The 12,454-nt window shown below is 38.9% G+C and overlaps 1 protein-coding gene across 1 annotated transcript; it reads left to right on the plus strand.

Moving 5' to 3' along the window:
- The first annotated feature begins 833 nt into the window (after window positions 1-833).
- LOC137276702 (neuropeptide receptor 15-like) lies at window positions 834-12,128 on the plus strand. The gene is made up of 2 exons (XM_067808322.1): window positions 834-1,237; window positions 11,402-12,128. Exons 1-2 carry the CDS (start codon window positions 834-836, stop codon window positions 12,126-12,128), a joined length of 1,131 nt encoding a protein of 376 aa, XP_067664423.1.
- The last annotated feature ends 326 nt before the right edge of the window (window positions 12,129-12,454 follow it).

The raw sequence follows: 12,454 nt of genomic DNA on the forward strand, positions 1-12,454 counted from the left end.
CATGACACATACATCATGGGCTGACGACGCCATAAGATACAAAACGTACCACTCTGAGTGATCGATCCATCTAGTAACCTATGGCATCTGCTCGTGACAAGTGGCATGGTCTTTCCAGGATATAATTGACATACCACAAACTTAGATTTGATTTATCCCGATTTTCGTAACATTTTGCACATGTATCTTGTGCTGAAGTTCTGTACAACGGAGTAATGTAGCTCCTGCAGCTAATATTTACATATACTGAATACAATGGATTCAAATTCGTATACTGTGTACATTCGTTTAAGAAATAAGTCGTAATGCAGTAACTGGTACCGAAACATAGACATCAATTCAGATTTCAACAATTTTTTTTCCAAATACTCAACAGTTACAGTTAAAAACTTCACTTTCACTCTTTAGATACTTTCCAAGACCCGTCGAGGTCCGGGGTAGAATAAGCCTTCAGAAACCCATGCTTGTCATAAAAGAAACCCCGACTATGCATGTCCAGAGAGGCTATTAACGGGATCGGGTGGTCAGGCTCTTGCACCTGGTTGACACTTGCCATCGGTTCTCAAATGCATAGATCGATGCTCATGCTGTTGATCACTGGATTGTCTGGTCCAGACTCGGTTGTTCACAGATCGTCGCCATACAGCTGGAGTATTGCAGAGTACGGCGTAAAACTAAATTCACTCACTTTTCAAAACATACCCATCGTTGTAAGAACAATATATTATCAAACCCAACTTGCCATTAACAGGTTTTTCAGCTAATATGTGTGTGTTTATCATTTGTAGGTGAAAGACGGAGATACAGTTTTGGAACGGCTCACAAGCTTCAATATGAACATGTCGGTGTTTGAGAACCTGACAATGACTCTCAACGAATCGATGACGAATACTTCAACGGACGAAACGCAACATTCGGGCGGTGTGGGACTACCGGAAGTCGTGTGTTTCAGTGTGCTTTTCTTCATCATCGGAACTGTTGGCATCACTGGAAACTTTTTGGTCATTTATGCTGTTGTATGCGACAGAAAGATGAGGGCATCCGTCACTAACCTTCTTATAACCAACTTGGCAGTTGCAGACCTCTTGATCATGGTTTTCGGCATACCAGAGATAATCCAGTTTATGATAAATAGAGGTTGGATACTGGACCTTTTAGCGTGTAAAGTTAATCGTTTTGTGCTTGTCATGGCACTCTACGCATCAGTCCTCACTCTTGTTTCAATATGTGTGGAAAGGTAAGTATACAATACACGGTATAACAGTAGCAGTCACGTTGAGGTGCATTGAGCTCTTTTGAGTGTGTATGCACTAACACTAGCCTAACTATAAGAAGTGGTCCTGGTATCCCCCACCGTGATATTGCAGGAATATTGCTAAAATAAAACTCAACCCAACCCACTCACTCACAATGAAGTATCAGTACTTTTTAAAGTATTATTTAAGTACAGACATCGAAAATCAGGATAAACTAAAACTATCATTATCTAGGAAAGTGGTGTTGAAACAATGGACGATCGACTGCTAACTACACTAGCCACATGCCAATAAAGCATCATGGGAGAGTTGAGATCTTTGAATGAATAAACTCTCTAATGAATGAACGTGGCATCAGCACACGGCTTCTCACTCCTGATCAGAAGCACTCCTGGTTCATTTATCTCTCATGGGAATTTCCCCGTTTTGAGGTAGACCCATTTGATTGTACAGAAAGATTTGTAACCAGTGTTGAGTCCTGTGTTTACCACGTCTATTTTGATCCAGACTTTCCAGCATTGTTGGACCTTGAGAGATGATTTGATGAAAAATAATCAGCAAAGTTCCTACGATGGAATCCACTGAAACGCAGTTCCTGTCATAATGTGATTGAATGATTTGTAGGAAAATACGATCCGAAGGTACATTGCACTTATATTTCCCTCGTGGTTTTGCAAGTGGGTTAAGTCGTAGCGTTTTCACCGCAGAAAATGTACTTGGGGGCTGTATGAGTTCTAAAAATGGCACTAGTTCCAGATTTAACTGACAAATTACAAAATGTTACAAACAGTTACAGAAAGAGCACCTTATGCAAATTTGACTTGTTTATGTCCATTTGTATTTTAAACAACACCTTGTGTCATCTCGACCATCACGTAACGTCTTCAATACAGATTTCACTATTACGGAATTTTTCTGTGAGAGGCATGTATCTACTCATCCCTCGTGATTGATCCAGAAATCATTAACATCAATGAACGTTGATTACAGGAGGCATTTTTGTCTTTTTGAACGACTTGGAGGTTTTGTCGCTCTTTTCATCAGAGAAATCAAAGTAGGAAATAAAGCAACATAAAACATTGACTTTGTCAATTCCAAACTAGCAAGCTTTGTGATTAAAAGTACCTGTAAGTTCTTTTGTCAATCCCTGCAGCAACAGGAAATAATTATAAACAACAACGACACCTTCGGATGAAGTTCAATTCATAGCCACGAAATGTGTTATAAGATCAGAAACCAAACCTCAATGAAGACGTAATGGCGAAACATGTTCCTCAGAATTACTGGATATGTTGTTTTGATACGTTAATGATTTATCCTTCTTTCCCCTGATCCTTTGGTGACGGTTTGTAAACATGCGAGACTAGACTGGAGTTGGAACTTAGTACTATCAATTTGCTTTCGCCAAAAGGCGATTGCAGCATAGACAGTGAAATGAATAACGGAAGAAGCGATTTACTCAAAACACTTCCTGTTTTCTTAAACCACAGCAATGAAACGTTTCCAGCTATCCGTCTTGATTTACAGGAATACTAATGTCAAGACGATATCAGTCTTTCATCAAGCAAATGCATAAATACCGAATTTAAGAGACAGGCGTTTTAGCTGATATTTCTTCGCGTTCCTTTACCATAGGATGAAGAACAATTTGTATGCAAACTGTGTACCTGCGACTGAAGATTGAGGTCGTAGTCTTCTGATTCTGACACTTAATTACATGCAATCAAAGATGGCGGAAGGAGATAACGTGAAATCATAATCCAATTTGTGTCTCTTCATTTTGATGTAATACGTCATACGGAGAAAACAGAGCAGTGAAATAATGCAAATATTGAATGTTCCTTCGGGAGTTAAGCCCAATTTCCTTTTGAAGAGACTATGAATAATAAAACGTTCGTAAAGCAAGGTACTTGCAAAGACATTTGTGCCGTGGCTAAACTGCATCAAACATTATGCATAATTATCAACGTTACGTTTGTTACGTTACGTATGTTTGAAAAAAACGTTTGCGAAATCCCTTAAACTGCAAATTGTGGTAATCTGAAATACCCGATTCCAGTCATCATTTATGAATGCTGATTTTGTTTCGAAGTGTGACAAGCGACAGCTAAAACCATTGCTTTTGTTGTATTTTTTATCTCAGCATCCCCTTTTGCGTATGTTTCATGCTTAATTAACTCGGGTCACGTCCGTAAGGATCTTCCAAACTAGTACCGAGCACTGCTAATGAAATTAGACTGTTGGCCATTGTTCAAAGGAGACAAATTGGTTCGTCGCCTTTAGCTGCATAACACTATGGCAATGGACGGGTTAATGGTTGGTTAATTTCATATGAATGAATTTGGTAGGACACCACTTTCAAACAAACGGTGAATATGGGTGAAAATGGAGTCAGAGAAACAGTAACTGCCACGCAGAACGTACGCGACCAGTTGAGTCGAACATGTCGAAGATGACTTTTGCAGGCAATAATACGAAACAGTTTTACACTAACCAATTTATCCCGCCTCCGGTCTGGAAATAGAAAAACTTGACTTTTGCTTGTGCAAAATAGTAAGGCAATGACGGATATCTAATGCCCGTCAATAACGTTCTATCTCGCTTTCACCAGACCTATCGCCCACTATTGTGGTATCACCTTGACCCTTAAGTAAGAGTCCGACCAGTTCGCCTCCAAACAGATGAAAGGGTGCTACGTGCTTCATTTCTCATATTTCTTGTGATCAGACGTCTCAGATCTCCTATTGGTATTGATGTCCATTCTCTGCATGCTGGATATTGAATGACAAGTGTGATATTTTGAAGGAGTAAAGAGAGTTTCATGTGCTGATTTCAGTCTTGATGAATGACGAATTAATGAACTACTGATCCCTTCCTCCAAACTGTCGACAACAACTCCGTAATTATGTTCTCATTCACAACACATTGTAGTAATGATCTTAATTCATATGTTTTACAACCTTGGCACATTCCTTGTCTAATAAAGTTTCTGTCATATTCTAAAGGAACCTGAAACATTCCCGAAGCGTGTAAAGAAATATTGTATTGAATTATTGTATTGAAATGTTGTATTGAAATATTGTATTGAAATATAGTACTGAAATATTTTAAATGTACGAATCTACTAACAAAGTACTAACAACGTAATAAGCATTGATGGTTTTCATTTGAAAGTTTACCCAGAAACTGCTACAGCTTGCTTGAACCAACAGATGTACGTACACCTCAGGACTGAATATCAATGAGAGGTCGATCATGACAAGATATAATGAAACCTCCTTAGCTTGAGCGAGATATATTTATAAGTGAACGTTATATATACATGCCTCTGTATTGCTCCTACTAGTTTCATAGTTGATATATAAAGAAACTGACTGAATGATTTGATGTGTTTAACTCCAGTTGGCAATTAACAAGTAAGCGACTACTTGAGAGTATTTCTTAAAGAGAACTGTTGTACCAAGAAAAGTGTTCAAGCATGCATGTATGCCGTTAGTCTACTTTAGGCGAGCACTTCCTTATTCCACTGATGTACCCAACTTTAAAATGACGTTTTCATAAAAAAAACGTTCTCGTTGGATGCATTCAGAAATGTGTCATTCGTTATATCGTTATGGTGCATCATTATTAAATTACTAATGTGGTTATTTATAATGACTCGCTATCGTTAATCACTGACTTATTTGACATCCAGTCCAATCAGTTAGACAACATGAAAATGAATTAGGATCAGGTCTCGCCATTTGGTCCCTCCGGCTAAAGTTAACTAGTATCTAATTTGCCATTTGACAGCTTGTCGTTGTAATGCATGTACGATTATCAAGACAGTCGTGTTTATGTTCATTATAATGGAACCTATGTGGATTACACATACACACGAGACAATAATTACAATAACTAATGGTTACTATGCATCATTATACCATATCGTCCAATTATTGCTATGTTTGATATTCATCATTTCACAAGCTGACGTCGAAAACATGATTTGTCGTTTAATACTGTGTTGCGGTAATTTGTAACCCGATTGACCAGAAGGTCGTGATCATGCTATCACAAACAAGCATAAGACATAAACGAATATGTAACACCGGTGGTTCTCAGTAGATATCAGGATGTCGCAGGTGTTCTTTCCGGCCTACTTCTAATTGGATACAGGTGTATGTGACGAAGTGTCCAAACGTATAAAAGTAGCATGAAGGGATGAAGCAACATTTTAATGGAGTCTGATTATTTATACCCCCAACATTTTCAACCTGTATATAGGTCTAGGAATTCTAGATGTTAAATAGGCCATTGAAATGTTGTTTGCACGATACCGTTAAGCAAGCATGAATTAGTGCTGTGCTGTACCAGTACGGGTTCTCATAGGCTCAGTGACTTGGTTGATGCATGCCATGCGTAGATTTAGGTTGATCATGTTGATCACTGGTTTGTCTTCTCCAGACTCTATTATTTACATACCATTGTTTACATATATATTGCTACTTATTCTCGAACTGGTCAGGAACATCCTCATCACACCATTATCTGAAGCTGTTATGATGACACTGGGTACATTACCGTCACAAAGGTCAAGACAGCCAGTCACAAACATCCCATGTTAATACCTATACCTATACGAATACACATACATTGCATCGGTTCGAGTCAGGATTAAATACATTTATTTGTCTCCAGGTCTTAACTGTCAAATTAGTGAACAATCACTTGTATTAAAATCGGGTTTCATTCACTTTTCACCGATCACAGACTACTTGAATCTGATGATGATTTTAAAAAAAACAAACAATAAACCTTTATTTGCTATATATCATTCGCTGACGTGAAACATAACGCCTGCTATTTTTTAATCCGGCTGCTGTTATGAAGATGGAGGTGACCGATTCATGATTAAGCATGGGTTTTAACACACGTTCGGTATAAGACGTCATTCAAGTGATAAAGGAATTGCCCTTCATATACCACACAGGAAAGTATTGTTGTTTTATTTGAGTAAAGGTTCGAGTGAGTTATGTTTCAACTGTTATACATGTATTTTTGTTTCCTTGAAATGATCTTGAGTTGTCATGGTCCTATATAATACTTTACTCCGACCACAAAAGTTATAAAACAAATGAAATGTAAGTTTTGTTTGACACTGTTTGAGGTCTGGTGTGAGTGCACGACGTATAAACGAAGCAGTATATATCTGGGCTGCTATGACGATCAAGAGGAGGGACATTTTGGTAAACCAAAAAGGTGGATACAGAATGCAGTCTCTGTCAGGACGATCTGTTCATTTCCAAGGGGGAGAGATTACTTTACAGCGACATAGAATGTTGTAAAGGAAGTTCAGGAATCGATATCTTATTCCATCCACCAAATGTCATGACTACAGTTTTTGTGTGTACACTTCTACTAAACTTGGAGGGCCCAAAATGTCAGCAATGAGCTTGTTTATATTCCATCTTGTTTATATTGTTTACGATCGGTTTGACCTGAAGTCCTCTTTCCGGATGCAGCCAGACTGAGCCACTTCCTTTTATTGTGCGGCGACAGTGAAGTGAAGTGGCCTATTGGTATTCTGTTCGTGTTGGTCAGCAAATACATCCCCTGTCTGAAAATACGAACCATGACGATATTCTTTCCCAGTTAATTATTTCGTCCGTCAAGACGGCTTATTGATCTGCTAAGCTATTCGTCGCTTGAGACGCTCGTTATCCTTTCTATGGTGGAGTACAGGGCGATCTGAGCAACGGATAGGTAGGGAAATAAAGAGGGTCTAGAGGATGAAGACAGACAGTTGGAAGGGTCTTATTGCGAGTATATTAATAACGGGCGGTAGATCCAACCATTACATAAATAATAACACGCTGTTGATGGTGTCCCAATTACGGAGAGTTCTTCTATGGTTAAGAGCGTGAGCACGGTAGGTCCAACTAATACCTCATGAATAACACGCTGCAGAAGGTGTTCCAATTACTGAAACGTCTGCGGATAAGAGAGGCAGGACGGAACCTTGGAGTTGATGTATGCTTCCCAAGATTAAAGCAGTCTGTGCAGTACATCCGCGAATTTTCGGCATGGTGTTGTTGAGACTAAATCCACATTTTACGAAGAGTCATCACAGTATCCTTGGTAATTTCTCGTGTGCTCGCGTTTAACTTACCTGTTGTTCATAATGTTCTTTTGCAGTTAGAAAAGTATGTCAATGTTGATATGAAAAACGTTACGCCTTTCCATATTGATTATTTGTCTCTTGTAATTGCGGAGCTGTTACACTTACTGGACTGCAACAAATGTCTCGACGAATTTGTGTAGACGTTTTCAGTATCCCATTGCAGATACTAAAAGCCATGGTTCTCCAGAACGACGTATATAACGCTCATTAAGTTGGAAACACTTAAGGTGGTGGAGTGTCTCTGGAAACGTAAATTTAAAGAAGAGATTTGGGGGTTGTTGTGATGAATGCTGAAAAACAGCACGCATCAGAGTTTTGATTTAATTCGCCCAGTTCATCAAAGGAACATTAGTTATGCCACACGATAAAATACCCAGCCGATATATGGTCTGGAACTAGTGGACCGCGACACTAAAAATTGACCTGCACATGTTTCAAGTAGTGGAAATGCTTGTTCGTATCTCGTACTACCAAAATGAAATAATTACATTTCAGATAATTGACCACAATCTCAGAAGTTGGGTTTCTCTTTATAATGCTTTTTTCTTAAAAAAAAACCGTAGAGGACATTGTGTCCATGATGACTATATGTTTCTTTATCTCAACTACTCAAATCGTGTCAAGCGCGGCAATACACTTTTGGTAACATGACTGGGATGGAATTCGGAATGAACACATTAATCTTCGAAAGTATCTATTTAATTCAAGTTGATTAACTCGGACTTCAAATGCGTAATGTTTTACGAAGCATTGTGGTCAAAGTGTCCGCTTGACACTCTGAAGACCTGGGCTTGGACCCCCACAATGATACAATGTGAAGTCCAGGTCGGGTGTCCCCCGCCGGGTTTATTGGGTAAAACCATACTCATTCTTTCACTTTACGCCGCATTCACCAACGGTCATTAAACTATTACTAGGGCAACCAGCAACGCCAGAAATTGAAAGAACTCTCAAACTTTCTGAATACGATGGCACAAGTGTGCATGTATAACATTCCAGGAACAAAATGGTCGTATTTTCTTTGTGGACGTTGGGTGCCTGGAATAATAAGTGCCGATTCCATTGAGAACATATCTAAGCTATATATGTGCCAATGCATAATGCTGATTGTAAGACATTTTTTTAAGAAGAAAAACTACACATGTAAACAGATTTCATTTCAATAGTAATTTCCCTTCTGCACGCCTGAAACCTACCACCGCGAGCACAGCTCCCGGTTCGCCCTAATTATGTTGGTTTTGTTTCTGTATTATGCCAATACAGTGTCTTTGCTTACAGGTTTCAGGTTCCTGGTTTTATCCAATAATAATCCATCAATCATTTCTGTATTATGCCAATACAGTGTCTTTGCTTACAGGTTTCAGCAAAGTAGACGAAGTCTAATACCCACAATACTTCCTGGTTTTATCCAATAATAATCCATCAATCACTGGAATACTGTTCAGAAGCGACGTTTAAAAATCCTGTTACACGTTCACTCTTGCAATTTCCGGGAAATAGCACATTGAGAAGAAGATAATAATAGCAACTGTATTTATGATATATTCTGTTTATTTATAGCTTTACGTTGGTAGGATGTTTAACACCAAACGCCAACAATATTCCAGCTATATGGCGGCGATCTGTAAATAATCATGTATGGGCAATCCTGTGATCAACAGCACGAACATTGATCCCCCTTGTATTTATATACGGGTGTGTGAACATAAAACCTTAGACATAGTTTTTGTTCGTAAATTGTTACGTTAAAATGTCCTGCAATAAAATCGTAATTCAGTCGCTTTACAACCATTGCGCCAAACCTCATCCTTGCCAACTAAGGACGGTGCGCTTTGTTCAAACGTGGACCATATCAGCTGAATCACTGGAACGAACAGTCTTATATATTAGAATCAACGCCATAAATGCGAATAATTGAATATCATTTCATAAGAAAGGCTCATAGGTTATTCCTGATAAGGCAGCTTTCTTTAATTCATGAGATATTATTCTGTTCTGAAAACGGCCAGACACACAAAAGAAACTTGCGTGAGCCCATTTATATCACACATGGTAATGCCATGTCCTTCGGAATTTGATTGCAGATGCTGAGATGCGTAAATATCAAATAAAAACAACTTCCCGTTGTTTTTTCCATAATAGAATAAGACTTATCAGGCGCACACGGCGTCTCTGGACCATAAACAAAAGGCAAAAAGGACCAATAAAAATCGAATGACATCGACCCAGCATAATTTACTTAACATGAGGACAAGGCCACGTAAGGCTTCAGCTTACAGTGAGCTAACATTGAGGTCAGATAGTCGGATCCGCGCCAATGCATGACTTGGGCACGTATCGAATACAACTTGTGAAACCTGATTAAAGGGAAATCATATTTTAAATAGTAATGCAAGAGGGATTTATCCGTCGAGACAGATGATATACATAGCATTGGGTTTTCCAAGTAGTTCATCACAATTTGCGTCAGTAATTGTGATTTAGTGTCCCTGAAATTAGGTTTCACAACCACATTTATGCAAGAATGAGCGAAAACTGGTGAGAGTACCACCTGATCTTGACAGTTATGTAGGATAATGTACACACACAAAATCGTTAAATATATCACGGGATAACCGAGATGTGCCAGGAAATCAAATAGTCTCCTTATTGAATAAGTAATGATCGAACCAACTCCGATTTGATCTTATATGTACTGACACATATTCAATGTACTACCGATGTGCTACACCCGACATTAAGACGAAAAAATACTTGTTATTTTCAACAGCAGACAAATAAAAGTGGTACACCCCCAAATGAGATATATTGCAAACTGATAAACAAAGGTAAGCAAGTTCAATAGTGCAAAATTTTCAATATTTGTCTTGATGCATATCTCTCACACAGAGCTGGTTAATTCCCGTACAATACTTTTAATCAACTTGAAGGTATTAGAAAGAGATTTACCGGAAGAAGTCGGGTCAGCAATATCACGAACCGTCTAATGCTGTAGGCAATCCACTCAAATTCGCCTGGGTTGACCCCCCATGTCTATTCTAAAGGTCAAGTGGAATATTACATAGATACTCAACCCATGCCTAAACGCAACCATGCTGATATCACCACTGAAGTCATTGTAAATCATCCTTGCTATAACAACATCAATCATTGGTATGTTCTTAGGATGTCCCATTTCCTCAAGGAAACACTAACCGGACGTAGCCATTCATCCTAGTGAATATTCCGATGTTAAAAGTATCTGAAGCAGGGAAGCCAAGCTGTTGTTCATTAGATTTTTCATGTGCCAGAGTCTCCCTTATCTTCCGCAGCCTGCTGTCTTCAGACAGAGATATGGTTATCAGCGATTCTGTGAATTCCCACCACAGCTGTAATTTAGTCAGCAAGTAATACAAATACCGTCCAATAACCATAATGTAATTTTCATCACGGTTGTATAAAAAGTCATCAGTAATTGTGACGACGGTGCTGCCTCTTGCTTAAGACGCTAGCTCGTCACGCTGAAGTAATAGCATGTGTGACTTACATTTCCGTGATCTTCCATCGTGATATGGCTGGAATATTGCTATACCAGACCTACTCACTCATCATTCAGTCAAAATGATGCAGTACTTGGATTGAATGACACACTATTCTACGTGAAGATGCAAGATTAATAATTGTTTATAAAGATCTATTCTGTAATCGACTTTGTTGTGTACCACTATATTGTCTGCACACAAATACGAAAAGAACAACTTGCTATAGCTATAATAATAGTATTGCTAACAATGACAGATAACACTATTCACTTGTCGAGATACCCATTACACAGGACAAGTCCAGCCATAGGAACTATGAGAGTAACTTATAGAATTTACTATTTGCGAATTATTTCACCTGATTTAAAACCATTCGCATAAAGCATTCATTCTAATTATTTGACGTTCTCATATAGATGCCTATAGTTATACATGATATCATATGATATTTCAAATTTCAGATTTATTGGAATAATACATCCAATCAAAGCACACATCTTGTGTAATCGACGCCGGATAGCTTGTGTTGTGGGATTCATATGGCCGTTCTCCATCCTCTGTGGTTCCCCAACGCTCCTGTTCAACACTGTGAAGCGAGGCCACCCCCAGCGTACCACCGAATACTGTATGCTGAACTTCCCAGTCTATCATGACTTCTACATCATGGTCTTCAAATACAGTGAGTTTGGTCTCTTCTACGTCATGCCGTTGGTCCTCCAGTGTATTTTATACGCTATTGTGTCGAAACAGCTGTTCCTCGGATCGGAAAAGCTACACCGTCGATTGACAGTTCTTGACGAAAACGGAACGGCAAAGGAACGCTCTTCGGAGGCCCTGCAGGCTCGAAAGGGTGTTGTTAAGATGCTGATTATGAGTGTTATCGTCTACTTCATCAGCTACTCGCCTAACCAGGTTCTTCTGTTTTATCATACCTTCAATGCCAGGCATTTCGAGGACAACTGGACATTCCAAGTGTTCGTGGTGATAATCGCCTACGTAAACTCAGCTGCAAATCCTATACTCTACAGCATCTTCAGCCAGAATTTTCGAAACCGTTTCAACATGGCCGTATGCTACATCAGGAGGAAAGTGAAGAAATCTTCACCAAGAAGACAATCTACATTCAGTACAAGTTCCAGATTTGGAAGACTCACCAGTCTTGTTCCCTCAGCAAACACTGACCTATGAAACAAAACATCATAATCATTCCGTTGGTAATAAAATTCAAGTTAAACCTTTGGCTCCATTTAAATGAAATTTCACTGTTGTGTGTCACGGAATACCATTTTGGCGTTTCTGTTAATTCTATATGTTCTTAGAATATTTTGATAATATCCTCTTTCATATCGGTGGATGCATTTGTAAATAGGACATATTTTCCCGGGTTTGGCATCCTCACGACATTGACATCACTCGTGCTATCTTGAAACTGTGCTAAGACGGAGACATGATTTCCATAAAGACGTTTCATTACATGCTCTATATTTTAAAACAGAATGCGGATATTTTTGTAG

The sequence above is a fragment of the Haliotis asinina genome, chromosome 3 (genome assembly GCF_037392515.1).
Source record: "Haliotis asinina isolate JCU_RB_2024 chromosome 3, JCU_Hal_asi_v2, whole genome shotgun sequence".
Classification (NCBI taxonomy): Eukaryota; Metazoa; Mollusca; class Gastropoda; order Lepetellida; family Haliotidae; genus Haliotis; species Haliotis asinina.

Coding starts and splice junctions, on each gene's coding strand:
- LOC137276702 (XM_067808322.1), top strand. CDS start 834: ATGAACATGTCGGTGTTTGAGAACCTGACAATGACTCTCAACGAATCG. Junction 1,238..11,401: donor GTTTCAATATGTGTGGAAAG/GTAAGTATACAA, acceptor TTCAAATTTCAG/ATTTATTGGAATAATACATC.